The sequence below is a fragment of the Pezoporus wallicus genome, unplaced genomic scaffold, assembly GCF_028554395.1.
Source record: "Pezoporus wallicus isolate ANWC-B61680 ecotype Strahan unplaced genomic scaffold, APGP_CSIRO_Pwel_v1 contig_6464, whole genome shotgun sequence".
NCBI classification, from domain to species: Eukaryota; Metazoa; Chordata; class Aves; order Psittaciformes; family Psittacidae; genus Pezoporus; species Pezoporus wallicus.
Window position 1 is genome coordinate 3,948,761 of NW_026642130.1, and position 15,688 is coordinate 3,964,448.

Sequence of the window (15,688 nt, forward strand, 5' to 3'; positions counted from 1 at the left end):
GATTATACATACAAGACTAAAAATATAGAACGTGGAACCAGTTGATATCAGATCATTTGTAAAATGGCTCATTTCTTGCAAAACCACCTGCTAATGTCATCAGTATGGCTACTGTATGCTACATAGCACCAAGTAAATAAAAAACAACCTAAACCCAAGAGGATTTATTATTATTTTTTAATAGAAATTACATTAATTGCGTCCTGTAGCAGTTCAAACCAGAGCTAATCATCATCTTACAGATAAAGCTGCTGTATGCTCTGAGAGATGTCTGTGCTGGGCTACAGTATCTGCCCGTGATGACTAGCATCTGCATGGTACAGCTGAATGGATTCTGAACACAGCTACAAGTACTTACTGGGTACAGAAGAGGAGCATCTGTGCTTGACAAGGCTGCAGAATAGCTTTGATGTGTTTAAAATACCACTTTCTGACCTGTGAGGAAACCAGAAATAATGAACCCATTTATCAGAGTGACAGGAGGGGAGAGACTGGTAGATGGATTGACAGACAACTGATAGGGCTTCTAGCTTTTGATCAAATCTCAATGTGCTCTTTGATGTGTATGAGCCATCTGGCTCCCAAGCTGAATCCATTAGATTTTTACTTTTTTTCCCCCCTAAGTTTATAGGCTTTGAGATCAGAACTTCTGAATGTTGCATTCTGAACATTCAGGTGATTTATTTTAAGATGTTTACATGTAAAAGAGGAATTTATTATCAAGTATTAATATCTTTTTTAACAGCATATTTCATTAGTAGGTAAATATTCTATTTGCATTAAAATATGCAAAAAGGTTATGATTTTATGGTATTGTTTGAAAAAAGACACCCAGAGGTAACTGTTAGTTCTGTATTTTTCTTTCCAAATGTTGTGTCATTGCCAGAGAAGCACTTCCCTACCTCTTTGCTGCTGTCCTTCAGGGAAGACATACAGAACCTTTAAAAACTGAGCATTAGAGAGCATTGAAAGGCGTTGTTTTGGAAGATCTGTTGGGTCTGTAAAGCTGGCCATAATCATCATCATGTGTCTTTTTCATGTAATCTTTATTAATTTAATTGGCCTGTGAAATACAAATCCTCATTCATCTTGAGAATAAAATGTGGATAAGAACTGGGTCAGCCTGTTGGATGACAGCCACGGTGATCTTCTCTGCTTGAGCTCAGACTTTCTGGTTTGCAATTTCTTGTGATCTGTAACTATTATTATGTTTTTTAAGGATGAAATTTTGAAAGCAGCTGTGATGAAATATGGCAAAAACCAGTGGTCTCGTATTGCATCTTTATTGCATAGAAAATCAGCAAAGCAGTGCAAAGCTAGATGGTAAGTGAGAAGTGCCATGACTGGGAATGAGAGATTTATAATTAGTGGGAATTGAGAAATTACCACAGATAAATTTATGTCCATGAAGCAACAATAGTTTTAAGTTTGTGTGATTTCTGCTCTTGTGGATATTTCAAATTCCTGTTGCTTGAAAGTAATTGAACAAAAGTTCTCTTTGCCAGTGCCTGCAGTGTTAGCAAATGCAGGATCACTTAAAATTGTGCACATGCTTTTTCCCCCCCTCTGTTTGGACATTTTTAATCAGAATCACCAAGGAAGTAAAACTGTAGGATATTAATTGCTCTTAAAGGTAATTTCCTAGTTTTTCAGAACAGTAGTTTGGCTTGAGGATAAATGTTTAGATATTGCACAATGGAATTTAACTTCATATTAAAAAAACAGAAGCGTAAAACTAATTCAGACTGTTTGAAAATTAGACTTAGTTTCTTGACTGTTGAACTGCACATAGAATCACAAAATGGTTTGGGTTGGAAGAGACCTTAAAGGTCATCTCGTTCCAACCCCCCTGCCATGGGGGGGGGGTTTGCTCCAAGTCCTATCCAACCTGGTCTTGAACACTGCCAAGGATGGGGGAGCAGCAGCTTCTGTGGACAACATGTGCCAGTGTTTCACATATTTATTACAGTACTTGTATATAAAGGTAACAGTACTGGCAGAGTTTGAGATCGGTAAGATGACCGTTAAAGGATCCAGACCAAACAAATCTACTACTTACGGAACCTTTAGTTGCTGCAGTTTTTACTTTTGTTTTTCTGGATTCTGTGACTCCTTACTTTGCTAGACTAGAGATGTCAGAAGAAAGAAGAGGCCATGTGTATAAAAACTGATGGACAGTACACTTTAAAGCTCGAATACATTTGTCATAAAAATACTCTGGAGTGACATCCTCTTGCACAGACAAAGCTTCTGTGAAGTTTGTATGACAAAATTTTGAGATTTCATTGTAGTTTTTTGGGTGGACACTGTTATGAATTAATTCAAGACAAATCAATGGATGGCTTGGATCTGTCATCCTGATTTTTTTCTGTTTTTAACAGGTATGAATGGCTAGACCCAAGCATCAAAAAGACAGAGTGGTCACGGGAAGAGGAGGAGAAACTCTTGCACCTGGCCAAGCTAATGCCAACCCAGTGGAGAACCATTGCCCCAATTATTGGGAGAACTGCTGCACAGTGTTTGGAGCACTATGAATTTCTGCTGTGAGTTACTGTTTTGCTAGAGGTGCATACCAAGAAAATCTGTTGAATTTGTTGTAGCAGTGTGTCGTTCCCTTCTACCATGATGCTGATGGTTTCAAGCTGACAGTCCTTTTGTAAGCAAGTCGTTAAGGACCATTTCTTTTCAGTGAGCATGCCTGGCTTGAAAGACGCAGCTTTTGGAACCCAGAGAACAGGCTTGAATAGAGAAAGGTGTGCTAGAGGAGTGTCAAGATTGATGTTTTTTATGGGCTTATATTTGAGGTTTATTTGGGTATTTTTTGACTGGTTGATTAGCACGTGCGGGTGTGTGACAGAAGAAAAAAAAAGACATAAACCATATGTTGTTGAAATGACTGAATGTGCATCTCTCATCTCTGTATGATACAGAGGGTTTCTTTAGGCTGTGAGAAGAGAAGGAAACTGCTCTTTTCCCTCATGATCTTGCTTAATTCTAGTGTGATTGGTTTAGTGTAATATGTAATGGGAAACTCAATTATTTTTTTTTGTCACACTGCTCGAGGAGAGTTCTTTCTATTAGCTTTATTAATATTGTGTTTTATACAGTATTTTATTATAATGTCATACTACATTGTCTTCTTTCTGATTAAAGATTATGTAACTGTACCATGTTCATGATTTTTTTCTGCAGTAGTTGTATAACAAGCTTAATGTCTGGTAAGTAGTACAAGGTGACCCTTTTTTGATCAGTCTTTGGGGGCCTAATGGTTATTATGAGCCTGGGGGAAACAAAGAGCTGGTTGTCACATTCATAAAATGCATTTTTAGGGACAAAGCTGCTCAGAGAGACAATGAGGAAGAAACTGCTGATGATCCTCGGAAACTTAAACCTGGAGAAATTGATCCAAATCCAGAAACTAAACCAGCCAGGCCAGATCCTATTGACATGGATGAGGGTAAGATAGGAGTTTGTTTGCCATTTCTGATAGAAATGTGATCTCTTTTTCATTTTATCTTTTTACACAGCCTCTGTACCCTGGGTTTCTCTTGTATTTTTTTCTTACAGGTCTTGTCTTATTTCTGTATCTGGCCAGTCAGCTGTACTTTTCCAGTTTCCTTCTCCTTGGTGTGTTTTCTGCTGTTGAAGTTTTCTTAACCATGACTGACTGTTCTTTGCTTTGACAAATGCTCTGCTCATTTGCCATTCTTGTTTCTGTATCTTCATCTTTTCCCATCAGCTCGTACCTTCCAGGTGAATCCATGCAGAAGGAGTACATGACTATTGTTTTCCTTGCACATAGCAGTGTTATAAACTAAAAGATGAATGTTGCTAAAATTCCATTAATGGACTAACAGTGGTTTTCAAGAGTCACAGGATCACATATGTAGCAATCTTGGATCTGAATATAAATAAAATTGACAAGGTCTCCAGCAACAGTCCTCTTAGCTGAAGATGTAATTGAAATATAATTTCATTGGTGTGGTCAGTTTGCCTCTTTATGTAGACATTTTATGGCTATCATATTTGAGAAATCATGGCAGTCAGGTGAAGTTCCTGATGACTGGAAAAAGGGAAATATAACCCCCATTTTCAAGAAGGGGAAAATGGATGAGCTGGGGAATTACAGACCAGTCAGTCTCACCTCTGTGCCTGGCAAAATCTTGGAGCAGATTCTCCAGGATGGCATGCTAAGGCAATGAAAATCAACAAGGTGCTTGGTGACAGCCAGCATGGCTTTGCTGAGGGGAAATCCTGCCTGACCAATTTGGTGGCCTTCTATGGTGGGGCTACAGAACTGATGAACAGGGGTAGAGCAGTTGATGTCATCTACCTGGACTTGTGTAAAGCGTTCGACACTGTCCCACATGACATCCTTGCCTCTAAATCGGAGCAACATCAATTTGATGGATGGACCACTTTGTGGATAAAGAACTGGCTGGCTGGCCGCACACAAAGAGTTGTGGTCAATGGCTCAATGTCCGGCTGGAGACCAGTAATGAGTGGTGTCCCTCAGGGATCAGTGTTGGGACCGGTCTTGTTTAATATCTTCATTGCTGACACGGACAGTGGGATTGAGTGCGCCCTCAGCAAGTTTGCTGATGACACCAAGCTGTGTGGTTCGTTTGATACCCTGGAGGGAAGGAATGCCATCCAGAGGGACTTCGACACACTTGTGAGGTGGGCTGATGCCAACCTCATGAAGTTTAACCATGCCAAGTGCAAGGTCCTACACCTGAGTTGGAGCAATCCCAGGCACAGCTACAGGTTGGGCAGAAAAGAGATTCAGAGCAGCTCTGTGGAGAAGGACTTGGGAGTGTTGGTTGATGAGAAAATGAACATGGGCCGGCAGTGTGCGCTTGCAGCCCAGAAAGCCAACCGTGTCCTGGGCTGCGTCAAAAGGAGCGTGACCAGCAGGTCGAAGGAGGTGATCCTGCCCCTCTACTCTGCTCTTGTGAGACCTCACCTGGAGTATTGTGTGCAGTTCTGGTGTCCTCAACATAAAAAGGACATGGAACTGTTGGAACAAGTCCAGAGAAGAGCCACAAAGTTCCAACACCCTTGCCATGGGCAGGGACACCTTACACTAAGCTGTGTCACTCAAGGCTTTGTCCAACCTGGCCTTGGAACACCGCCAGGGATGGAGCATTCACAACTTCCTTGGGCAGCCCAGTCATTTAGAGTGCCTGTAAAAGCACTGATTCAGTTTTTAAAAATTGCTTTCTGATCTTAATGTAATTTTTTCCTTGTATTTGTCTGTACTATTTTAGATGAACTTGAAATGCTGTCTGAAGCTAGAGCTCGTCTGGCTAATACACAGGGAAAGAAGGCCAAAAGGAAAGCAAGAGAGAAGCAGCTGGAGGAAGCTAGGTAAACTTAGTTTTATATATTGGGACTGCTTTTGCTGTCTCTGGAGCATTTACAATGCATAAAGTCAGTCACAGCCTTAAGCCATTGCAGAATCAGATATTTTTTGTTATTTGCCACAATAGCTTCATTCTTGTGGAAATATATGTAGCCCTATCTCAGCAGCAACCTGTTAAGTACCAGGTAGTACCAGATCTTAGGATACAGGATACGCCTATGGTATGCACTTTAAATCACATGGTGTTACTGTTTCTATAGACGGCTTGCTGCTCTCCAGAAAAGACGAGAACTTCGGGCTGCTGGAATTGAAATTCAGAAGAAAAGAAAAAAGAAGAGAGGTGTGGATTATAATGCAGAAATTCCATTTGAAAAGAAGCCTGCCCCTGGTTTTTACGACACATCAGAGGAAAACTACCAATCTCTGGATGCAGATTTCAGAAAGCTACGTCAGCAAGACCTGGATGGAGAATTAAGATCGTAAGTGTGTATTATACCAAGGAGAAAATAGTGTATTTGAAAAAAACCCCAAACTTCATATGTATATGTGTGTGTGTATCTGTGTGTGCATATATATGTGTACATATGCAGATATGTTAGGTCCTGAAAATGCCTGAAGTATAATATGGGCAGGAATTGTATTTTCTGTAGGACAGAAAGGTTGCTTTTACCTTTTCAGTCTTTTTATCTTTCTAAAAGGCATAGTTGACCTTTTTTATCCATGAGAATAAAGTTCCTCATGCATGTTCTTGCTCTTTAAATGGAAATCTTAGGATTTTTTTCGAGGTTCATTTTCTGTAAGCAGTACCTTTGCAGTCCTTTCTTGAAGTAATAACATTAATAAGATTGCTTACAGGAGTATATGTTGCTTGGTTTAGTATCACTTCTGATGGAATCGTTCTTAAGTAGAATTTCCTGAAATGGTTAATTTCTCCCCCTCCACAAAAAACGCAGTTGAGAAGTAAGATGCCCATCTTCATCATGATCAGCACGTTACATGTTTAATTATACACTTGCATTTCCCACTACTTCTGCCAACTGCTTTTTACTGAGAGAGTAGGTCCAGTACTACGTATGATTTGGTTCATTAGCTTGTGATGAGATCGATTCTTTCTGTATGGCTCTTAGTTCAGAGGGGCTGGCAGGACCTTCAAACCGAAGCTTATGATTTCACAGACTGACTTCACTGCTGTTTGAAGAAAATACCATTTTTATTACATACTGAAGAGGAACTGGTTCCCATATCCCACAGAAGATGTTTGTGTTCCCTTAGCTGCTGCTGAAGAAAAGGGACTGTTCACATCCTCTGATTCTTGCTATCTGTATTCTTGGATTGACATTTTTTTCTTGTTCCAGTGATGCTGTTGATTGTAGCTGAAGCAACCACCTGTTGCCTAAGTCCAGAATTTAGAAGCATTACACTGCCTTGTAGGTTCTGCTGCAAGATCTGTAGACCATATTTAATCACTTAACTTCTGCTCCACAAGGTGGTTCACTCTTCCTGCAACATGTTTTATTTCAGCATATCCAACTTTTGATAGTTAACATACAGTATTTTAGATAACATACAGCATTTTTGCTCACTGCTGGTTTGGTTTACTTTGTAGCTGTTCTGAATGTTCTGAAATGATTCTGTTATCTGTAATGACAGTGAAAGGGAGGGAAGAGAGCGCAAAAAAGACAAACAACATATGAAACGGAAAAAAGAGTCAGACTTGCCTTCAGCTATTCTACAGACCAGTGGAGTGTCAGAATTTACCAAAAAAAGAAGTAAGCTGGTTCTTCCAGCTCCTCAGGTAAGCTGTTCATTGATCAATAAATGACATAAAAGACCAATGCCAGTCAGTGAGTTCTGTTTTATCAAGTGGATCTTGTGGTTGTATTTTATTTTACTATGTCTTGGGATTTTCTCTTTTAAAGATATCTGATACGGAACTTGAAGAAGTCGTGAAAGTAGGCCAGGCAAGTGAGATTGCACGCCAAACTGCTGAGGAATCAGGAATTACAAATTCAGCTTCCAGCACTCTTCTGTCTGAATATAGCGTGACCAACAACAACATAGCACTGAGGACTCCCAGAACTCCTGCAGCGCAAGACAGGATCCTGCAGGTAGAGTATAAATGTATAAAATCAGAATCATAGAATTACAGAATGGTTTGGGTTGGAAGAGACCTTAAAGACCATCACATTCAACCCCCCTGCCATGGGCTGGGCCACCTTCCACCAGACTGTGTTGCTTAAAGCCCCATCCAACCTGCCATGGATGGGGCAGCCTGTTCTGGTGCCTCACAGTAAAGAACTTCTTCCTAATGTCTAACTTAAGTTTACTCTATGGTCTTGTATTTTTAGTGAAGGTGTAAGTATCATAGAAACATTCATTAGGCTGTGTGTGGTACTCGGGTTTGAACAGACGTGATCTCCAGGGCACACTGAAAAGCGTAGAAGCAGATCCACTTCTATCTGTTAAATACTATGATTTTTTTTTTTTTTTTTTTTTTTTTTTTTTTTTATTAAATAATGTGGGCAACTTCTAGCATTAACCATTCTCCTGGTGTTTTTTGATAATTTCCTCTAGTACTGGGTTCCTCTCAGCATTGAAGATGTATATCATGTTGATGTCCTTAAAGCAGTCTTTTATGTTGTTCCTAATTATGTTCTGCTCTTCAGTTTTTAGTTCAGTTAACAAGAAGTAATTAACTGCAACAATACAGGGATAGTTTTCTAGCACTTTATTGGCTTAAAACCACTGAAGAGAAAGGTTGTCAAAAACCTGCAAGTTATATTTGTGTTATACTGATTGTATGAGTGTCTGGGTTCTTGCAAAACCTGGTAGTGTTGGGTAATGTTTTGCTGACTGTGGGGACATGGCTAAATAAAATCAGTGTTGCTAGTGTGCAAAATGAACAAAAGTCCACCCCAAAAAACCCACCCTGAAACAAAAATCCCCAACTTATGTTGATAATTAGCTGTATTCTAACAGTTTCATGATAGTAGAAAAGAGAAAGCTCCTGACTCTACAGATCATGACCTAAGTCTCTATGCAGTGCTTGCCGGAGGGGTCACATTCACCTTCAGGTGGAGTAATCTCACATCATGTATGTTGCAGTATTATGTGTATACACAGGTCAGCAGTTGCAGTGGAAGTCTTCTCTCAAGATAATGGCTATATGCAGTAGTTTCATTATGTCAGCTCATTTTCAGTGACCTAATTCTTCACTGTAGAAGAAAAAAGAAAAAATAGGGGGGTATTCCTAAAAAGCCCAACTGAATCATGGACAAAAACTCTGGATAGTGACCCTCTCTGTTGGAACATTCCCTTTGAAGTACAGCTTGGATAAACTTCATTGATGTTGCATTTCAGAGTGCAGCTGTGCTGCTCCCTGAAAATTGAGATCCTTAGGATGACTTGAGTATTCACTCAGTAATAAATTTTGCAAATTTATGGAGTCTGGCAAACTGAAGAAAGCTGAAACATTAAGTAACCCACTCATTTTTGCAACTCCAGTTGATAACATATTCTGCTGAAAATAAAGTTTTAAAATCCCTTTCAGTGGAACAGTCAGGTTTGTAAATACCTGTGTATGGGTGTTAAGAAGTGTTAAATGTTTCCCACAAACTCACTGGTATTTAAATAATTCTTCAGCTGTTGTTACTGCTAGTGAATCTGTTGTACAGAGTAGAGTGTGGCAATGAAAAGTCTTAGTGATGTACTGCATGTATTGTCTGTTTTACAGGAAGCCCAGAATCTGATGGCTCTCACAAATGTGGATACCCCCCTGAAAGGAGGACTTAACACTCCCTTGCATGAAAGTGACTTTTCAGGGGTAACACCACAGAAACAGGTTATCCAGACTCCAAATACTGTGCTTTCCACACCGTTCAGGTAAAGCAGACTCCTTTTCTAATGGGCGCTGGGATGGGCACGTATCTGTTGGAGATGGGTGAGCAGAGTGGATTTCAATGTGTGAAATAATAGGTCATGATCAGTGCTTTGAAACAAGTTTTAACACACTTTTTTATTTCAGGCCCTTGTTGTACACTTTTCTCCTTCTCCGTGTCTTTTGCTAGCTCTGCCACATCATTGGCTGTATTTGTACAGTGTATAGCTCACTGGAGTTTTTTGTCCAAAAATGAGGCCTTCTCTGCTTTGTAGCAATATAAATTATACTGGAGTAATACAGGGGTATAAATAGTAAGATAGGGTGTCAGTCTGTGGATCTTAACCTTTCCAAAGTATTACCTCTGAGTCAAAAGTGTAGGAGGTCCCTTAGCCAAACCCACACTGAATTTTTTTAAAGCTGGAGTAAATATTTTATAAGCTGTATATATGCAAAATAAAATATTTCTTATATTGCCAACCTAAATAGCATGGAATTGGTGGTTAAACTATTGCAGTGGGTCCTGAATAAGTATATATCCAACAAATGCCAAATATGGTTCAACTACTACCAAATACTACACTTGGTACATTTTGTCTGTCAATTTTTTTCCACTTAAGTTTTAATTTTACTTGTATCATGCTAGTAGGAAAAGTGGAGAAAGGAATAAAAAAGCCTTTATGGCAGCTTTTCAAAAGAAGCTTTATTTTGGTGTTTTAAAGCTGTGTGCAAAAGCCCTGCTCTTTTTAATCGGATCTACATAAATACCTTTCTGGAGATCTAGTAACATTAGTTCAGTGCAGAATGAATGTAGAGTTTGGCCTGGAGTGGTCTGGCTGCTATTTGGGTGATTTTATATTAAAAAATGTAAAAACAAGGGACACCTTCCACTAGACCAGGTTGCTCCAAGCCCCATCCAGCCTGGCCTTAAACACTTCCAGGGATGGGGCGCCCACAGCTTCTCAGGGCAACTTGGGCCACTGTCACACCGCCTTGCAGTAAATCTCAGTATATTCTACGAAACATTAATTTTGCTGGGTTGTTGTGGGTGTCATCCTGCAAATGCTATTGCTTCTATTTGTTATCCTAAATGAGAGTTCATTAAAACATCTGTGAGCAATGTCAAGCAAGAGGATGGTATCACTTGCCTCTCAAACACATACCCAGTAAATAAGGAGCTGTTGTATCATTTAGAAGAGGACCAGTAGTGTGTGTCAGTCCAGTTGTGTTTGTCCACCATTATGGTATCTTCCTTGCACTACAGAATTATAATATCTAGTGGTGAAAATTATGTATTAAATCGTCTGGTCCAGCTGTCTCTGCCAGCATGATTCTCTACAGTACACGTACTTATCATTACTGTCTGAAAATAATCACGTAAGCACAGGTGAGTACCACAGTGTAGGCTTTTTTCTAAAAGTTTTGCCCATCCTGAACTTACTTTGTTTGAGACAGTTAACGGTATCTTATCAGTTCATTGTTACTGCCATCATCGCCACTATGTGAAACCTCATTATAAGCTGGCAACAGAAAACTTTTTACTATATCCAAGACCATATCTGCAAGATTTTCATATAGTAGGTTACTGGGATAGAGAACAAAATTTCTTCCCAGTCTAGAAGAAAAGCAGCTGAGCCGCACAGAATCTAAGGCTTAATCTAACTTGCCTAACCTTAGATTCCTAAAAGTAATTATTGTAATGTAATTACTCCTGAATAATCAGTGAAAGCAGAAAGGCATCTTCAGAGTGATTAATGGAATTCTAAGTTGGGACAGCTGCTAGGCCAGATGAATTCAGAGTGAACGACTTGCCACAGGTGGTAAGGAAATCGGAGCTTGCAATCAAATCCTGGTTACTGTATCCCAAAATAGTGCCTGGTGACTGGGTAATTTCTTCTTTCAAACGTAGCAGTGGGAGGTTGTGTTGATGTAGTTCCTGAAATGTCTCTTCACCTAATGATGTGTCTAGATTTCAGACTGACAGGTCCTTGGTCACACCTTGACAGGTTTAAACAATTTATTTTTTTGGATTCTTCTAATTGCATGTTATAGTTTTACCTCCTCCCAAGAAAAAAAATCTAGATTGAATTTGTTAATGGTATTTACGTAACTTTATCCAGCATTCAGACTTTGGTAAGTAGAGCTCTTAAGGGAAAAAATAATTATCTGTCTCTGCATTTCCTCTAGGACACCTCATGGACAAGAAGGCTTAACTCCTCGTGGAGGACTAACTCCTAAACCTGTGCTTGGTACAACTCCTGGTAGAACTCCACTACGTGATAAATTGAACATCAACCCAGAAGAGGGAATGGCAGATTACAGTGACCCATCTTATGCAAAACAAATGGTAAGAAACACTTAAGAAGGGAAAAAGCAAGTGTTATTTCTACCACTTGTCTGCAGGTCTGTACTCATCACCTGATAAAATCAAATCTTTATTTGAAAGAACAGAAATCTTGCCACTTAGAATGGATTTCAGTGTGCTCAGTGAAAGCACGCTCAAGCTGTTTGTCAAGGAAGACATGCTTAAGTTTCAGTCCTACTTGTATCTTTGAAGCTGAGCAGGAAATACATCAAGCAAAGATTCATTTTTCTTGCTGTTCCACACAGCCCTCAAATCCCTCATCATCTTGGCTTCCCAGTTTACCTACAGGACCTTTTCATCAGTCTGTCGCGTTGACAGCATTGAGCTAAAGGAGTTTAATTTTTGCCATTAGGAGCACTTGGTTTTGAGATGTCCAGTAATCCGAGTCCCATCCAGATTCTTTCATCGCCTTTTCAACAGATGTTTCTATTCTTGGAGAGTGAGCCAGATGTACCCTGCCAATTAGCCATGGTATAAAACGGCATATACCTAATAGGTAGCACCTTGGGAACTCCTTTTATGTGGCTGATTCTGCAGCCTTAACTGTGGCTTGGATATCTCCCACCAGAGCTATTGACATTTTTCTTTTTGGGCTAGCTAAGGATATCCACTTCAAGTGTTTGGCACGTTCTGCTCACGAAAACAGCTCTTCAAGTTCAGAATTTCAGGTTTCCTCCTAGCTTGCAGGGCAAGGATTATTTGTTGTCTATTTACTTACTTTGGTTCTGTCTTAGCCTTTTTATAGTAAAAAGGCTTTTTGCTGCTAGAAGGAAAACTGGGGCTTCAGTTTCCTGATGGACTCCACTGGTTCCCAGATCTGGTATTGTGACAGAGTACGAAAATGAGGCAAACATTCCTCAGATTTGCGAGCAACTTCAAGGAAGAAAGTTCCCATTAGGCTTGCAGATAACCTCTGTGTCCATCATCACATTTCCACATATTTTCAGTTTCTTGGAAAGTGTTTATGTGAGTTTCTGCTGTTGTACTGAAGCTACTGTGAGGCAAAGGTGCTGTGCTGTTGTTTTACTTGAGTGTATTTCAGCCTGTTTGAAGATTTCATTAGCTGTCTGTAAGAAATCTGCCTGATGTTTTTTTTAGTATCAAAGAGTTTCTGTGATGAAAAGTGCATGAACTCTGGTATGGTGGTCTGTAGCTAGGCTGGATTAGTAACATGCCTCTTGTCAGACTTCAAAAGATCTTGTTTCTGTTGACTTTGTAGCAATCAAAGATAGCTGGATTATATCAGCTGTGTATTGTTCATGTCTATTAATGCAGATGAATGGAACGTTATTGAATTGCACCTTAATTCATGAATCCAGAAGCATTATATCTTACTGTTTATTTCAACAGGAGAGAGAGTCTCGTGAACACCTGCGGCTTGGACTCATGGCCCTTCCTGCTCCAAAGAATGACTTTGAGATTGTTTTACCTGAAAATGCAGAAAAAGAACTTGAGGAACATGAAATAGATGAAACCTTTGTAGAAGACACTGCTGATATAGATGCCCGCAAGCAGGTGGGTGTATATGAAGCAGATAGTGCCTTTGGTTTATAATAAAATATTTCTTGTATGGTTCCCATAGTTTCATACCTGTTCAGTGGAAGTGGTACAGCTTCTACAAAGTAAAATGTACCTGTTTTCTCTGCTGACTTCAGTGTACACACACACATAGGCTAAATCAGTTTTCTCTCAGAATTGTTTTCTTAATTTGTTAATGTTATGTATCACATTTCGTTTGTCATTTTCTACGATGAATTCGTGAGTGTTTATGCCCCAAGTCCTGCATTTCTCCCCCAAAAGGTAAAAATATAATTAAAAGCATTTCTCTGCAGAGGCACACACTTCACTGTAAGAGCATGAGAATTGTACTGTTGTGCCTTTTTTCTTTTTCAGTTTCATATTCTCTCAAGTTAAAAGTTACTGGTTATGAAATGTAAGATAGGTAACATACAAATTCAGCAGGCTGGTAGCACACAGATACAGATCTTCCAGGCAGTGAATTGGTTCCTTTTGTATGACTTGCACCAAAGGATTGCCAGGCAGCTGAGCCGTGAATGGGTCCCTTTTGTTTTATTTTCAGAATCAAGGAAGGCTTGATAAAGTGATGCCTTAAATTCTGCAGGTTAAATAACTGCACTGGCGTGTAATTAGAGACACCTTAAATTTTTATGTTTATAAGAACAGTGTCTTTTCCATTTATTGCTTATCCTGATTTTTATGATACAAATCTAATTTTGTTATATATCTTCAAATAAATGGCAATTTTTAGTTCAGAGGGGTTTTTGCCAATCAATGCACTTGACAAGTTAACAAAATATTTAAAAAAAAAAAATCCTATGCCTTGATATCTGCTAAGCATTTCCCAGAGTTGAGTTTCTAGCTTGTCCCAATTGGGGAAGATCACATTATGTGCATATATATGCATGTCTTATGCATACATCCCTTAATAAAAAGTTTGAATAAATATGGATAATTTACGCATGTAGAATAGAGAAAAGAATTTGAGTTGTAATATCATGCAAGAGAATGAAGGTTTGACATGTCTAGAATTAGAACATGGAGGATCTTGGTTATTTTTCCTGAAGTTTTAGGTGGCACTGCCTTTTCATGTTAATTATTGACTGAAAATTGAATATAAGGAGAAATCTTACGTTTTTACACTTTCACATGTATTGCTTTAATGAATAGTTACTCCAAGTCATCGAAGAGAACAAACACAATCCTGGCTGCAAATTTAAGTGTCTGTCTTTTCCTGGTGGATTTTGTGTCTGGAGAGTTCAAGCAGCTGTCAGACCTGATGGTAGAGAAATCTGTGAAGAATGAAGTCTGCTGGGCTTGAGGATGAAGGAGAATGTGATGGCCAGAAATTACATTTTAGGATATCTCTCAGTCTGCTACGCTCTTCCTGTTTAGAGGCACTAAATTATGATGTCATCACATTATTTAGCTCTGGCTTTTTAACATGAAGTCTTTAAGGAATCTTTGCTGTGGTAATTAATTAGTTTTTATATCACGTATATTTCTAGGAAGCATCTGATTGTACTCCAGTAGCTGGATTAACATTTAGCTTGTTTGTCTAGGCTCTCCGAGAGGCAGAACGTGTGAAAGAACTGAAAAGAATGCACAAAGCTGTTCAGAAGAATCTACCGCGACCTTCTGAAGTAAGTGGAAACAAAATATACTTTTAAGGAGAAAAAAAATACAGAGGTTTTAACCATTATAGGAGGAAATACAGTCTAAGTAGATCATGAGAAAATGAAATCTCTATTTGATTATGCTGATTTCAGCATTATGGAAAACTTTTGCAGCAAAATTGTCTGAGGTATTTCATATTCACAAATGAAACCACAGTTGGGTGTTTGGGTTGCTGTATGTGTGTCACACTGCAAGGGATTTTGGCACCTCTTCTGCATGGATTAGCTCATATATAAAACTCGTATTCAGGTGGAGGTGTATGAATTTAATGTGATCTTTGGTGTATATGATATTTGTGAACTTTTTTAATTCCTGGGCAGGTTAATGAAACAATACTGAGACCCTTAAATGTGGAACCACCTCTAACAGACTTGCAGAAAAGTGAAGAGCTAATAAAGAAAGAGATGATTACTATGCTTCATTTTGATCTTTTACACCACCCATTTGGAGAACAGCCTAGTGGTAAGAAGGGAAAAGGCCCGGGATTTGGAAGCAACAATGCAGAGCATATGGCTTACTTGGAACAAAATCCTTATGAGAAGTTCTCCAAAGAGGACCTCAAGAAGGTGAGAACTGTATGGCCTAATTACCAGTGATGTAATCTCTCCTTATGCCATGGTCATGTAATCTTGCAAATAAAGGTGAGCCTGCACAGAATTTAAATTGGAGATCTCCAGAGTATTGTATGAAGAGCTGTAAGGATAATTTAAGTGCACATTTTCTTTTCTGTGATCTTCTGTTAGTCTAGGCACTTAACAGAGTGATGAGGATGCTGTATTTGTCCAGAGACATTGTCTTTTTGATACAAATTTGGATGTGTTGTGTGATTGCTTGTCATTTTAAGTAAGGGTAGGAGCTGTAATGGCCCAATAGTTATCCAATTTAC

The 15,688-nt window shown here is 39.1% G+C and overlaps 1 protein-coding gene across 2 annotated transcripts in view; it reads left to right on the forward strand.

Annotated features, from left to right (window-relative positions):
* Positions 1 to 1,184: 1,184 nt before the first annotated feature.
* The window catches only part of CDC5L (cell division cycle 5 like), a 31,502-nt gene continuing 16,998 nt past the window's right edge, over positions 1,185 to 15,688 (forward strand). For both annotated transcript variants that reach the window (XM_057427505.1, XM_057427506.1), the window contains exons 1-12: positions 1,185 to 1,323; positions 2,382 to 2,543; positions 3,330 to 3,457; positions 5,271 to 5,370; positions 5,626 to 5,844; positions 7,016 to 7,160; positions 7,285 to 7,473; positions 9,099 to 9,247; positions 11,430 to 11,589; positions 12,958 to 13,122; positions 14,688 to 14,768; positions 15,123 to 15,368. In XM_057427505.1, the coding sequence (XP_057283488.1) occupies positions 1,208 to 1,323; positions 2,382 to 2,543; positions 3,330 to 3,457; positions 5,271 to 5,370; positions 5,626 to 5,844; positions 7,016 to 7,160; positions 7,285 to 7,473; positions 9,099 to 9,247; positions 11,430 to 11,589; positions 12,958 to 13,122; positions 14,688 to 14,768; positions 15,123 to 15,368 (1,860 nt within the window). In that variant the 5' untranslated portion in view covers positions 1,185 to 1,207. The remainder of the gene's footprint in view (positions 1,324 to 2,381; positions 2,544 to 3,329; positions 3,458 to 5,270; positions 5,371 to 5,625; positions 5,845 to 7,015; positions 7,161 to 7,284; positions 7,474 to 9,098; positions 9,248 to 11,429; positions 11,590 to 12,957; positions 13,123 to 14,687; positions 14,769 to 15,122; positions 15,369 to 15,688) is intronic.